Source organism: Pristiophorus japonicus, chromosome 5 (assembly GCF_044704955.1).
Source record: "Pristiophorus japonicus isolate sPriJap1 chromosome 5, sPriJap1.hap1, whole genome shotgun sequence".
Taxonomy (NCBI): Eukaryota; Metazoa; Chordata; class Chondrichthyes; family Pristiophoridae; genus Pristiophorus; species Pristiophorus japonicus.
In genome coordinates, this window is record NC_091981.1 from 4599966 (window position 1) to 4615248 (window position 15283).

Here is a 15283-nt window from a genome sequence, read left to right on the forward strand (position 1 = left end):
CAGTGTTGCTATAGTGGTTTTGAACCAACTGTTTTAACGTACGCCGGAACAACAAGGGATTTCTTGCCAGCTTTCTGTTTTGCTTTTCCTTCCTCTTTCCCTGCCGCAGCTTGCCAGCTTCAACTTTGGGGGCACTGCCAAGCTGGTAGTGATTATTAACCAATAAGGGAATTAAGGGTTACGGGGAGCGGGCGGGTAAGTGGAGCTGAGTCCACGGCCAGATCAGCCATGATCTTGCTGAATGGCGGAGCAGGCTCGAGGGGCTAGATGGCCTACTTCTGTTCCTAATTCTTATGTTCTTATGTATGTTGGGGAAGTCCAGAACCAGGGGTCACAGTCTAAGGATAAGGGGTAAGCCATTTAGGACCGAGATGAGGAGAAATTTCTTCACCCAGAGAGTGGTGAACCTGTGGAATTCTCTACCACAGAAAGTTGTTGAGGCCAATTCACTAAATATATTCAAAAAGGAGTTAGATGAAGTCCTGACTACTAGGGGGATCAAGGGGTATGGCGAGAAAGCAGGAATGGGGTACTGAAGTTGCATGTTCAGCCATGAACTCATTGAATGGTGGTGCAGGCTCGAAGGGCCGAATGGCCTACTCCTGCACCTATTTTCTATGTTTCTATGTTTCTATGTTTCTATGATTGGATCAGCCATGAACTCATTGAATGGCGGAACAGGCTCGAGGGGCCGAATGGCTGACTCCTGCTCCTATTTCTTAGGTTTTTAAGTTCTTATGTTCAAAGGGCTGTCGAAGTTTGGAACTCTCTTCCGCAATTGTTGCTAAATCAATTGCTAATTCTAAATCTGAGATTGATAGATTTCTGTTAACCCAGCGTATTAAGGGACACAGGCCAAAGGCGGGGATATGGAGTTAGGTCACAGATCAGCTGCAATCCCATTAAATGGTAGAACAGGCTCGAGGGGCTGAATGGCCTCCTCCTGCTCCGATGAACTGGTGTGGGGTGGAGGAGGTCCATTTTTTGGGACACTGGCACCAGGAGGGACAGGAAGGAGCTGTGCAACTGGGAGAGGCTTCACCTGAAGCAAACTGCAACCAAGGTCCCAGCTGAAAGGATAAATAAGACTTTAGAACGGACTTTAAACCCATAAGGAGCGGGGAGGGAGCTGGGAATAAATAATAACCTGAAGGTAAGAGCATACAAAAATCAATCAATCAATCAATATATCATTACAACTTTGTGAATAGAAAAAGTTACAGCAATAATGGAAAGAAATAAAAACCAAGAAAGATTTGCATTTCTATAGCGCCTTTCACGACCACTGAACGTCCCAAAGCGCTTTACAGCCAATGAAGTACTTTTTGAAGTGTAGTCACTGTTGTAATGTGGGAAATGCAACAGCCAATTTGCATACAGCAAGCTCCCACACACAGCAATGTGATAATGAGCAGATAATCTGTTTTAGTGATGTTGATTGAGGGATAAATATTGGCCCCAGGACACCGGGGAGAACTCCTGCTCTTCTTCCAAATAGTGCCATGGGATCTTTTACATCCACCTGAGAGAGCAGATGGGACCTCGGTTTAACGTCTCGTCCAAAAAATGGTATCTCCGACAGTGCAGCACTCCCCTCTCTGACAGTGACATACTCCTTCAGTCATGCCCCTCCGACAGCGCGGCACTCCCTCAGTACTGCCCCTCCGACAGTGCGGCGCTCCCTCAGTACTGCCCCCTTCGACAGTGCGGTGCTCCCTCAGTACTGTCCCTCCGACAGTGCAGCGCTCCCTCAGTACTGCCCCTCCGACAGTGCAGAGCTCCCTCAGTACTGCCCCTCCGACAGTGCCGCACTCCCTCAGTACTGCCCCTCCAACAGTGCAGCATTCCCTCAGTACTGCCCCTCCGACAGTGCAGCATTCCCTCAGTACCACCTCTCCGACAGTGCGGCACTCCCTCAGTACTGCACTGGGAGTGTCGGCCTAGATTTTTGTGCTGAAGTCTCTGGAGTGGGACTTGAACCCACAACCTTCATGACTCACAGGCGAGGGTGCTGCTCACTGAGCCACGACTGACACCCTGACAACAGGATAAATAAGAGAGTAGAACGGACTGTAAACCTATAAGAAACGGGAATTGAGTCTGGAATAAACACTGCTGGTTTCCATTTGTCTTTCCCACACGGGAAAGAGGTCCCCAATATCCTGGCCCCCCCAAGAGACTACGGGATGGAGTGTTCCCCTCGCTCAGACATTCCTACTCTACCCCTGTCCCCTAAGGGACCACCGTTGGTTGAACTGGTCACATGTAGATTCTGGTATCCTCGGCCAGACAGTGATATCAGATTGGCAACATTGCGGCCGCAGAATCCTCTGCTTTCAGATTCCGCGGAGACGCGGAAGGAAATGTGTTGTTCTCCAACTCTCCCCGCTGACTTTCTGTTTGTGGTAAATGTGTTTTGTAGCCGGCCCCATAACCACAATGGTAGCACAGATCATACACAATACAGAGTGAGCCGAATTTCCATCATGACGCAGAGGTCGACTTTGGCCGAGTTTATTGGTCAATAAGGCGTGTATCAGATAGGGCATTGCTTCCCGCTTGGGAACTGCAATGTATTTGCTTCCTGGGTTCTTTGCTTAAGAATTCACAGCAACACATTGCTATTAAGAACCAGTTGGTTTATTAGCAAAGGTTTAACAATCGCACTACACATTACCGGTTCATCCACCAGGCTCACAACCACCTGCCCCATCGTGGATCCCCCGAACCCAACTGGCTGGGGTTTTATTGAGTCTTGTGAACATCACGTGACTGGCTAAGCCACTCACAGTGCAACTTCTTCAGAGGCTTCGGGGCGAATAGCATCATACTCTGTGGGTCTTTCTGCTTGTTCTTTAGAAATGCGAGGGTATACCTATCAGGAAGGGGTGAACAGGCTGGGTCTCTTTTCTCTTCAACAAAGAAGGCCGAGGGGTGACCTAATAGAGGTCTTTAAAATGATGAAGGATTTTGATAGAGTGGATCCAGAGAGAATGTTTCCACTTGTGGGGAAAAGCATAACTAGAGGCCATCAATATAAGATAGTCATCCAGAAACCCAATGGGGAATTCAGGAGAAACTCCTTTACCCAGAGAGCGGTGAGAATGTGGAACTCGCTGCCACAGGGAGGGGTTGAAGGGAATAGTATCAATGTATTTAAGGGGAGACTGGACAAGCCAATGGGGGAGACAGGAATAGAGGGTTATGCTGATAGATTTAGATGAGGAAAGACAGGAGGAGGCTCGAGTGGAGCATAAACGCCGGCATGGACTGGTTGGGCCGAATGGCCTGTTTCTGTGCCAAAGATCATCTCGAGTCTCTTCGCCGAGAGCATGTGGAAGCCAAGCGCAGGCAGCGGAAGGAGCGTGCGGCAAACCAGTCCCACCCTCCCTTTCCTTCAACCACTGTCTGTCCCACCTGTGACAGGGACTGTAATTCCCGTATTGGACTGTTCAGCCACCGAAGGACTCATTGTAAGAGTGGAAGCAATTCTTCCTCGACTTCGAGAGACTGCCAGTGATGAAGGAGTCACTGTGCCCGGCAATGATGCCATTGCCAGCTGCATGGCAGCCCGGGGCCGCTAACCTTTGTTTGGTAGAGAGGGAGGGAATGCACGTTTGGTCGGTCCTTGTGGTTTTATGTTTCTTTGTCCCTGTTGTGGTTCGGGGCCGTCACCAGATGCATTTTCTCATTCTCACTGCATCATCATCATCATAGGCAGTCCCTTGGAATCGAGGAAGACTTGCTTCCACTCTTAAAGTGAGTTCTCAGGTGGCTGAACAGTCCAAACGAGAACCACAGTCCCTGTCACAGGTGGGACAGACAATGGTTGAGGGAAAGGGAGGGTGGGACTGGTTTGCCGCACGCTCCTTCCGCTGCCTGCGCTTGGTTTCTGCATGCTCTTGGCGATGAGACTCGAGGTGCTCAGCACCCTCCCGGATGCACTTCCTCCACTTAGGGCGGTCTTTGGCCAGGGACTCCCAGGTGTCGGTGGGGATGTTGCATTTTATCAGGGAGGCTTTGAGGGTGTCCTTGTAATGTTTCCTCTGCCCACCTTTGGCTCGTTTGCCGTGAAGGAGTTCCGAGTAGAGCGCTTGCTTTGGGAGTCTCGTGTCAGGCATGCGGACAATGTGGCCCGCCCAGCGGAGCTGGTCGAGTGTGGTCAGTGCTTCAATCGTGTTTATGGGGTTTCCGTAGACACGGACATGAATGGGGATCCCCTTCTGTCATTGGTTGGGCCGGCCCATGTGATCCCAGGGGCGCTCGCGATCCGCTTGCACCCCCGGGATACGCGGGCCTCTCCCCGCGGGTACCCGGAGCGCCCCAGGACCGCGAGTCTCCGCACCTCCCGGACCCCCGAGATGCGCGGGAATTCTATTTGCGGATCGGAGGCGTTTCCCCGCGGGAAGCCCTACCGAGCCGCAAATTCAGGACCGTGACCTTACACGTGAGCGTTCTGATAGCGCAGCCTGGCTCGCTGTTAAGATGCTGACTGAAAGTGCTGTAAGGTCTTCCATCATCTCCGACTCAGGCAGTCTGATAGTCTGTAATGGCCCAGAAATCCCGGTCGGCTGCTTTCCGCGGGAGATCGAGGGGAAAAGCTTGAAAAAGAAGTGCCTCTACCTGTTCATGCTGCGCCCACCAGCAATCCCGGACCTGAGGCCTGCACTGACTGCGCGTCGCAGCACATGCACGTCGGCACATGCGCAGGGCGGGAGCTGCAGTCACATGGCTCTGGGCAGCCAATCAGGTAAAGTATGTTGTCATTCATAATAATGGGAACTCTGTAAGTTGGAGAACCCGTTGTTGTGAATGAGAAACCCCCCCCCAAAATACAAATAAAAAATAGAAAAAATACACCACATATTTTTATTAATTTAAATTAAACTTACTTATGTATTATTAAAAATATACATATCTTTCCAATTTTTAAAGAAGTTTTTTAAATTATGGTTTAAAATAAACTTACCGTAGTGGGGAGGGTTAACAATAAAATTTATAATTTTATTTTGTATGTTTTTAAACTCTTACGCCTGTAACAGTCGGCTATGTGCCTGCTTTTATCAGGCGCAAGAGTTTTGAGGACATTTGCTGGGCAATGTGGGTAAATCCTGCAAGCTTGCCCGTACAAATGTCCTCGCTCCCGAGATGTGGACGATGTGTCCATCTCCAGCTTGACAGGTTCGGAAAAGCTGGTTTTCAGCGCATATGCATTGTGCGCTAAAAAACGGCTTTTGTGATGCCTTCCCGGGTCTGTACACGCCCCGTACACGCCCCGTACACGCCCCGCTCGCGCCCCGACCGCACTCCGTACGGTACCCAAGGAGGCCGGGATTTCTGCCCCAATATCTCGGGCTGTAAACTGCACGCCCCAACTTGTTGATGAGTGAGATTAATCTGAACCAAGGCGAAACAACAGATTTCAGTAAATGACTGAAGAAGATGATTTGCTAAGCCGATATAAAACGCAGGTTCGGTCCCAGCTGAAGGATTGTTTCCAATTGTGGGCAACCGTACTTTAGGAAGGACATGAAGGCCTTGGAGAGAGGGTGCGGAAGAGATTTACGAGAGTGGTCCCAGGGATGAAGGACTTCAGTGATGTGGGTAGACTGGAGAAGCTGGGGCTGTTCTCCTTGGAGCAGAGAAGGTTGAGAGGAGATATGATCGAGGTGTTTAACACCATGAAGGGTTCGGATAAAGTAAATAAGGAGAGGCTGCTTCCAGTGGCTGAAGGGTTGATGACCAGAGGGCACAGATTTAAGGTGATTGGCATTTTTACGCAGCGAGTGGTTAGGATCTGGAATGTGCTGCCTGAGAGGCTGGTGGAGGCAGACTCAATCGCGGCTTTCAAAAGGGAGTTGGATAAGTAGCTGAAGGAAAAAGATTGCCGGGATCTGGGGAAAGAGCGGGGGAAAGGGACTGACTGGGTCGCTCTTCGAAAGAGCCAGCGCCGATTCGATGGGCCGAATGGCCTCCTTCTGTGCTGTACTGTTCTGTCATGGGTTCGCAGGTAATGTCACTCACCTTGACCACAACATTCATAGGAAAACCGAAATGACTAAAACTCCTTTGGGTGCAGGATTTCTGTCAGACTCTCGACTTGAGTAGATCCTTTACAAGAACATAAGAATTAGGAGCAGGAGTGGGCCATTCGGCCCCTCGAGCCTGCTCCGCCATTCAATAAGATCACGGCTGATCTTCGACCTCAACTCCACTTTCCCGCCCGATCCCCATATCCCTCGATTCCCCGAGAGTCCAAAAATCTATCGATCTCAGCCTTGAATATACTCAACGACTCAGCATCCACAGCCCTCTGGGGCAGAGAATTCCAAAGATTCACCACCCTCTGAGTGAAGAAATTCCTCCTCATCTCAGTCCTAAATGGCCGACCCCTTATCCTGAGACTGTGACCCCTGGTTCTCGACTCCCCAGCCCCGGGGAAACATCCTCTCAGCATCTACCCTGTCAATCCCCCTCAGAATCTTGTATGTTTCAATGAGATCACCTCTCATTCTTCTAAACTCCAGAGAGTATCGGGCCAATCTGCTCAATCTCTCCTCACAGGACAATCCCCCCACCCCAGGAATCAGTCTGGTGAACCTTCGCTGCACTCCCTCTGTGATAAGTAAATCCTTCCTTAGGTAAGGAGACCCAAACTGTGCTCCAGTGACCAGTCCATGACCATGACCAGTAACTCTGCTTTTGAACATGCAAAAGTAACATTTTCTTCAGCACCCCATCCTTTTGGTGAACTCCCAGGGGTCGAAATTTGTTTTTAATGTTGCCCGTTACCGCCGTAGAGGGGGCAGCTAACCAGCGGCTAGGTCGTTCTCATCTGAGAGGGGGCGGCTATGGGCAGCTAGGTCCTTACCGCCGGAGAGGGGGTGGCTATGGGCAGCTTGGTCGTTACCGCCGGAGAGGGGGTGGCTATGGGCAGCTAGGTCCTTACCGCCGGAGAGGGGGCGGCTATGGGCAGCTAGGTCCTTACCGCCGGAGAGGGGGCGGCTATGGGCAGCTAGGTCCTTACCGCCGGAGAGGGGGTGGCTATGGGCAGCTAGGTCATTACCGCTGGAGAGGGGGTGGCTATGGGCAGCTAGGTCCTTACCGCCGGAGAGGGGGCGGCTATGGAGAGGGGGTGGCTATGGACAGCTAGGTCCTTACCGCCGGAGAGGGGGTGGCTATGGGCAGCTAGGTCCTTACTGCTGGAGAGGGGGTGGCTATGGGCAGCTAGGTCGTTACCGCTGGAGAGGGGGTGGCTAACCAGCGGCTAGGTCCTTACCGCTGGAGAGGGGGTGGCTATGGGCAGCTAGGTCCTTACCGCCGGAGAGGTGTCAGCTATGGGCAGCTAGGTCCTTACCGCCGGAGAGGGGGTGGCTATGGGCAGCTTGGTCCTTACCGCCGGAGAGGGGGCGGTTATGGGCAGCTAGGTCCTTACCGCCGGAGAGGGGGCGGTTATGGGCAGCTAGGTCCTTACCGCAGGAGAGGGGGCGGCTATGGGCAGCTCGGTCCTTACCGCCGGAGAGGGGGCGGTTATGGGCAGCTAGGTCCTTACCGCCGGAGAGGGGGCGGCTAACGAGCGGCTAGGTCCTTACCGTTGGCGGCAACCGGTTCCTGGTCTGACGCGAAATGTAGTCGGGTGGTGGGGCGGATCCAAGACGTACCGCTGCGCGCTCGGCCGCCACCCGCGTGGTGACATCATCGAGCGCGCAATGCCCCCTTGCCGCCGCCGCTGCGATATTCGGTGATTACGGTGGCCTTACCGGCAGGCGTCGGTACAGCCGGGGAAAGGTGGTGGGACACCGGAGATCCCGGGGTGGGAGCGTCCAGGGATCAAAGTCAGCGGTGGTGATTATTTTTAGCATTTGTGTATTAACGGGACAAGTGGGGGAGTGTGGGTGTGGCTGAGGGAACTTTGCTTTTTGCATTTTTTTTTTAAACCTCACATGCCGGCAGCCTCCCGTGGGGAAACTCGGCCGGCCTCCTGAGCTCCCGCCCCGTTAGTGTCCGAGGGCGAGTGTGCGACGCACACCTTTAGCGCTGCTCCCTCAGCTTTGGGCAGTAAAGCTGAATTTTGCACAGTTTGAGGCGGCCCCTACTGCCCAGCACTCGGTCAGTGTCACCGCCTCAAACAGGGCGGGGCCGAATTTCAACCCCCCCAATGTTTTATTCGGATGCCATGGCTGTTTTTTGTGGACTGCACGCGCCACGTGAGGAGGGTCCCGCGTTGTAGAAATGAATCATTTTTATAACTCCTGAGATTGCAAGATTATTGCCAGCGAGAACAGGCGTTTCATGTAGTTTCACAATGACTGACAGAGAGTTAAGCAATGCCGAGTATAACAAGTGTCACAAGAAATAGGAGCAGGAGTCGGCCATTCGGCCCCTCGAGCCTGCTCCGCCATTCAATAAAGACCATGGCTGATCCGATCATGGACTCAGCTCCACTTCCCTGCCCGCTCCCCATAACCCTTCACTCCCTTATCGCTCAAAAATCTGTCTATCTCCGCCTTAAATATATTCAATGACCCAGCCTCCACAGCTCTCTGGGGCAGAGAATTCCACAGATTTACAACCCTCTGAGAGAAGAAATTTCTCCTCATCTCAGTTTTAAATGGGTGGCCCCTTATTCTGAGACCATGTCCTCTAGTTCTAGTCTCCCCCATCAGTGGAAACATCCTCTCTGCATCCACCTTGTCAAGCCCCCTCATAATCTTATACGTTTCGATAAGATCACCTCTCATTCTTCTGAATTCCAATGAGTAGAGGCCCAACCTCCTCAACCTTTCCTCATAAGTCAACCCCCTCATCCCCGGAATCAGCCGAGTGAACCTTCTCTGAACTGTCTCCAAAGCAAGTATATCCTTTCGTAAATACGGAGACCAAAACTGCACGCAGTACTCCGGATGTGGTCGGAGCAAATTCTAATGAGGCGACCCTGTTTGACGGGGCTGGTTCTAATTTCTGTGCACTGAGCGCTGTCTTTCTTTCCCCTCGCAGGAATTGTGTGCCTTGTCGCTTGCATCATTGGACTCGTTTTTAACATTGGATCAGGAAATTACTGGTTTTCTATATTCAATGACTATGCGGCGACCTTGTCTCTTCTGCTGATCGTGTTCGTTGAGGTCGTCGGCATCTGTTACATCTACGGAATAAGGAGGTGGGCCAATTGCACTTCTTTCGATCGTGACCTCCCACTGACCCCCGTGTCTTCGGCAATCTCAGTCGAACGTTGGTAGCCCTCTCTTGCCCCAGCCGCTGACTAAGGAAGCTAAGGACGGTGCCAAATTGAAAACAAAGGTGTACAATGTTGCGAAGATTAGTGGTAGGGCAGAGGACTGGGAAATTTTTAGGAACTAGCAAAGGACGACTAAAAAAGTAATAGAGAGAGAAGATAGATTATGAGCAAACTAGCAAGAAATATAAAAACAGACAGTTAGAGTTTCTATAGGAATATTAAAAAGAAAGAGTCGCTAAAATAAACGTTGGTCCCTTAGAGGATGAGACGGGGAATTAATAACGGGAAACAGGGAAATGGCAGAGACGTTGAACAAATATTTTGTATCGGTCTTCACGGTAGAATACACTAAAAGCATCTCAGTAATTAATAATCAAAGAGCTGTAGGGAGGGGGGAACTTAAAACAATCACTATCACCAGAGATAAAGTACCGGGCAATCTAATGGGACTAAAGGTGGACAAGTCCCCTGGACCTGATGGCCTGCATCCTCGGGTAATAAAAGAAGTGGCTGCAGAGATAGTGGATGCATTGGTTGTAATTTACCAAAATTCCCTGGATTCTGGAGAGATCCCAGCGGATTGGAAAATGTAACGCCCCTATTTAAGAAAGGAGGGAGACAGAAAGCAGGAAACTATAGACCGGTTAGCTAACGTCTGTCATTAGGAAAATGCTGGACTCCATTATTAAGGAAGCAGTAGCAGGACGTTTGGAAAAGCATGATTCAATCAAGCAGAGTCAGCATGGTTTTATCAAAGGGAAATCATGTCTGACAAATTTGTTGGAGTTCTTTGAGGATGTAATGAGCAGGGTGGATAAGTGGGAACCAGTGGATGTGGTGTATTTGCATTTCCAGAAGGCATTCGATAAGGTGCCACATAAAAGGTTACTGCACAAAATAAGAGCTCACCGGGTTGGGGGTAATATATTAAATACATTTTTATGCTTCTGAAAACTGTAGGCTCTGCAACTGAAGATGTTATTTGAAACCTATGAACCTTGACGTTTATGCAGATAAGAACATAAGGACTAGGAGCAGGAGTCGGCCATTCGGCCCCTCGAGCCTGCTCCGCCATTCAATAAGATCACGGCTGATCTTCGACCTCAACTCCACTTTCCCGCCCGATCCCCATATCCCTCGATTCCCCCAGAGTCCAAAAATCTATCGATCTCAGCCTTGAATATACTCAACGACTCAGCATCCACAGCCCTCTGGGGCAGAGTATGTAATAGTTAATGATTCTGTTTGGCAATTTACAGCCAAGGCCTCATGAAATATGTATTGTGCCATCTTTGAAAGATCGAAGAGGAAACTTGCTGTCACTGGTAACCAAAGTGCGGTTGGCAAGAGTTGTCTGGTTCAGTACCAATCATCTAGATATCTAAATATTGATTATCAACATTAGAAATAGGAGCAGGAGTCGGCAATTCGGCCCCTCGAGCCTGCTCCGCCATTCAATACGATCATGGCTGATCTGATCATGGACTCAGCTCCACTTCCCCGCCCGCTCCCCACAACCCTTCACTCCCTTATCATTCAAAAATCTGTCTATCTCTGCCTTAAATATATTCAATGACCCAGTCTCCACAGCTCTCTGGGGCAGAGAATTCCACAGATTCACAACCCTCTGAGAGAAGAAATTCCTGCTCATTTATGTTTTAAAACGGATGCTAAGAGCACACTGATAGGACTAAAGGCAGACAAGTCCCCTGGACCTGAAGCCCTGCATAGCTCGGCTCTTAAAAGAAGTGGCTGCAGAGATAGTGGATGAATTGGTTGTAATCTACCAAAATTCCCTGGATTCTGGAGCAGTCCCAGTGGATGCTAATGTATTAACCACAACCCCGTGAGCTCTCATCTCGTGCATTATAACCTTTTTACCTGGCATCTTATCGAATGCCTTCTGGAAATACAACAGTTCTGTTTCTGAGGGTATTTGCCACTTGGAGATTCCTGCCACTGTTGGAATGGGCAGAACGATCTGTTACTAGGGAGCGTTTCACTAATTGGCGGAGGACCCCCGACTGTTCGCTCAGCCTTGCTACACGCTCAACTCCCGCCAGGGCACAAGAGCACCTTCCCAGAGCGAGGTTATACGGAGGCAAGTCGGCTTGATGAGGGGGCAGGAGGGGGTTAACAAAACGTGTCTTTTTAACAATACAACTCCAGTTCTAACCATGTTCACAGAATCATAGAACGGTTACAGCACGGAAGGAGGCCATTCGGCCCGTCGAGCCCGTGCCGGCTCTCTGCAAGAGCCCCTCAGCCAGTCCCCCTCCCCCGCCCTTTCCCCGTAGCCCTGCAGTTTTTTCCTTCAGGTACTTATCCAACTCCCTTTTGAAAGCTGCGATTGAGTCTGCCTCCACCACCCTCTCAGGCAGCGCATTCCAGATCCTAACCACTCGCTGCGTAAAAAAGTTTTTCCCTCGTGTCGCCTTTGGTTCTTCTGCCAATCGCCTTAAATCTGTGTCCTCTGGTTCTCCACCCTTCCACCAATGGGAACAGTTTCTCTCTCTATCTACTCTGTCCAGGCCCCTCATGATTTTGAACACCTCGATCAAATCTCCTCTCAACCTTCTCTGCTCCAAGGAGAACAACCCCAGCTTCTCCAGTCTATCCCCGTCTCTGAAGTCCCTCATCCCTGGAACCATTCTCATCAATCTTTTCTGCCCCCTCTCTAAGGCCTTCACATCCTTCCTAAAATTATCATGTGTACATAGAAAGTGCCCATCGTCCTTTCTTCAGTTAGCCACCAATGGCGTGCGCGTCAGACGCAGCCCCTTGTCAGTGTGTGAAATTATTTTCAAGTTTCCTTTCGTAATAATTTATTATTTGCACACGGGTTGTGCTAATCTCAATTTAACTCCCCGTTGACGAGAAGGCTTACAGTCTTTGATCTTTTCGTGGAGTGAAGAATCATCATCATCATCATAGACAGTCCCTTGAAGTGAGGATGACTTGCTTCCACGCCGAAAAGGGATGAGTTCCCAGGTGTTTCAACGAAGGACCTAATATTCCAGGTCCCGAACTACATCCTGAAGGGTGGAAGATGCCTGTGTGTGGATTGTTTTAACGTGGGGTGACCGTTGCACACCAGCCACCACACGGGCTTGACAGAGCGAGGTCTTGGTCCAGTGGCAAGGGTTAACCAGGACGACTGGAGACCTGCTCTGCTGCACGGACCCAAGTGCGCTCACATATCGCACAGTGTGGGCTGGGCCCGTGCTGCCCCTGGGCCCTCGCCTCCCCTGGGCCCCGATCACATCCCTCTACAATCTCTCGCCGCTCCTTCGCCCCGACCTCGCCGCTCCTGCTGTACCTGCCCCACGCTCCAATCACCGACCTGGGTTATCGCTGCACTAAGGTATTCCATGTATTTCCCAGCCCTGCCTTGTGAAAGGAAATTTTTTTTTTAATCAAAGTTTAACTGTGGAAAAATACTGCCTCTGCACAGCAGTACTTCTGCAAAACATCCTTTTGGCAATCTGTCAAGTTCTCGTCTCTCACCAATAACTCAGAGGGCGGAGACTGACTTTAATTGCTGACTGAGGTCAGTTCCAGCACGTGAGTTCGGAATAGGATGGGAAATGTCTGCAAAATTCCCGAATCGGAAGCTACCAGAATACTCCTGGATTTCATCCCTGTATCACCCCACATAAACTCGAGGGGATTCAAAACTCGGCTGCCCCATGTCCTAACTCGCACCGAGTCCCGCTCACCCATCACCCCCTGTGCTCGCTGCCCCGTGTCCTAACTCGCACCAAGTTCCGCTCACCCATCACCCCCTGTGCTCGCTGACCCGTATCCTAACTCGCACCGAGTCCCACTCACCTATCATCCCCTGTGCTCACTGCCCCATGTCCTAACTCGCACCGAGAGTGAGAGTGAGATTGAGTGAGAGTGAGTGAGTGTGAGAGTGAGGGTGATTGAGAGTGAGTGAGAGTGAGAGTGAGAGTGAGAGTGAGTGAGAGTGAGAGTGGGAGTGAGTGAGAATCAGAGTGAGAGTGAGAGTGAGTGAGAGTGAGAGTGCTCACTGCCCCATGTCCTAACTCGCACCGAGTCCCGCTCACCCATCACCCCCTGTGCTCACTGCCCCATGTCCTAACTCACACCGAGTCCCGCTCACCCATCACCCCCTGTGCTCGCTGACCTGTATCCTAACTCACACCGAGTCCCGCTCACCCATCACCCCCTGTGCTCGCTGACCCGTATCCTAACTCGCACCGAGTCCCGCTCACCCATCACCCCCTGTGCTCACTGCCCCGTGTCCTAACTCGCACCGAGTCCCGCTCACCCATCACCCCCTGTGCTCACTGCCCCATGTCCTAACTCGCACCGAGTCCCGCTCACCCATCACCCCCTGTGCTCACTGCCCCATGTCCTAACTCACACCGAGTCCCGCTCACCCATCACCCCCTGTGCTCGCTGACCCATGTCCTAACTTGCACCAAGTCCCGCTCACCCATCATCCCCTGTGCTCGCTGACCCGTATCCTAACTCGCACCGAGTCCCACTCACCCATCACCCCCTGTGCTCGCTGACACATGTCCTAACTCGCACCAAGTCCCGCTCACCCATCACCCCCTGTGCTCGCTGACCCGTATCCTAACTTGCACCGAGTCCCGCTCACCTATCATCCCCTGTGCTCACTGCCCCATATCCTAACTCGCACCGAGTCCCACTCACCCATCACCCGCTGTGCTCGCTGACCCGTATCCTAACTCACACCAAGTCCCGCTCACCCATCACCCCCTGTGCTCGCTGACCCGTGTCCTAACTCGCACCAAGTCCCGCTCACCCATCACCCCCTGTGCTCACTGACCTACATTGGCTCTTGGTTAAGCAATGCCTCGATTTCAAAATTCTCATCCTGGTTTACAAATCCCTCCATGGCCCTCACCCCTCCCTATCTCTGTAATCTCCTCCAGCCCCACAACCCCCCGAGATGTCTGCGCTCCTCTAATTCTGCCCTCCTGACCATCCCTGATTATAATCGCTCCACCATCGGTGGCCGTGCCTTCTGTTGCCTGGGCCCCAAGCTCTGGAACTCACTTCCTAAACCTCTCCGCCTCTCTACCTCTCTTTCCTCCTTCAAGACGCTCCTTAAAACCGACCTCTTTGACCAAGCACCTGCCCTAATTTCTACTTATGTGGCTCGATGTCAATTTTTAAAATCTCGTAGCATTCCTGTGACGCGCCTTGGGGCGTTTCACTATATTAAAGGCGCTATATAAGTACAAGTTGTTGATGTATTATATTTCAATGAAATAGTTTTAAAGAGCTCTGTCCTCTTGTGTCAGGACCTCACATGACATTGCAATGCTCCTTTTAATCATTCCACCTTTAGGTAGATGCCAAGGCAGGGTAGGGTGGATTGGATGATGACCCTCAATAAGTAAATCATTGACTACTTCAAACCTGTCCCTTTCCTGGAGCCACTTTTCTGATTCACGCGTTGTGTTTGATCTGGTGTGTGTAACCATTGTTGGCTGCATTGAGTCATAGAAATCTATGGCGGAGGAAGAGGCCATTCAGCCATCGTGTCTTCTTGTTCATTTTTTGTCTCTAATATTTAGAAAAGAATGAAAGACTTGGATTTATATAGCGCCTTTCATGACCACTGGACGTTTCAAAGCGCTTTACAGCCAATGAAGTACTCTTGGGGTGTAGTCACTGTTGTAATGTAGGAAACGCGGCAGCCAGTTTGCGCACAGCAAGCTCCCACAAACAGCAATTTGATAATGACCAGATTATCTGTTTTAGTGATGTTGATTGAGGGATAAATATTGGCCCCAGGACACCGGGGAGAACTCCCCTGCTCTTCTTCCAAATAGTGCCATGGGATCTTTTGCATCCACCTGAGAGAGCAGACGGGCCCTCGGTTTAACGTCTTATCCGAAAGATGGCACCTCCAACAGTGTAGCACTCCTTCAGTACTGTCCCTCCGACAGTGCGGCGCTCCCTCAGTACTGTCCCTCCAACAGTGCGGCGCTCCCTCAATACTGACCCTCCGACAGTGCAGCACTCCCTCAGTACTGCCCCTCCGAC

The 15283-nt window shown here is 51.1% G+C and overlaps 1 protein-coding gene across 2 annotated transcripts in view; it reads left to right on the top strand.

The window, feature by feature from the left end:
• LOC139264214 (sodium- and chloride-dependent transporter XTRP3A-like) overlaps positions 1 to 15283 on the top strand; it is an 86069-nt gene that overhangs the window by 60938 nt on the left and 9848 nt on the right. For both annotated transcript variants that reach the window (XM_070880321.1, XM_070880323.1), the window contains one exon: positions 8998 to 9157. In XM_070880321.1, coding sequence (XP_070736422.1) covers positions 8998 to 9157 — 160 coding nt within the window. The remainder of the gene's footprint in view (positions 1 to 8997; positions 9158 to 15283) is intronic.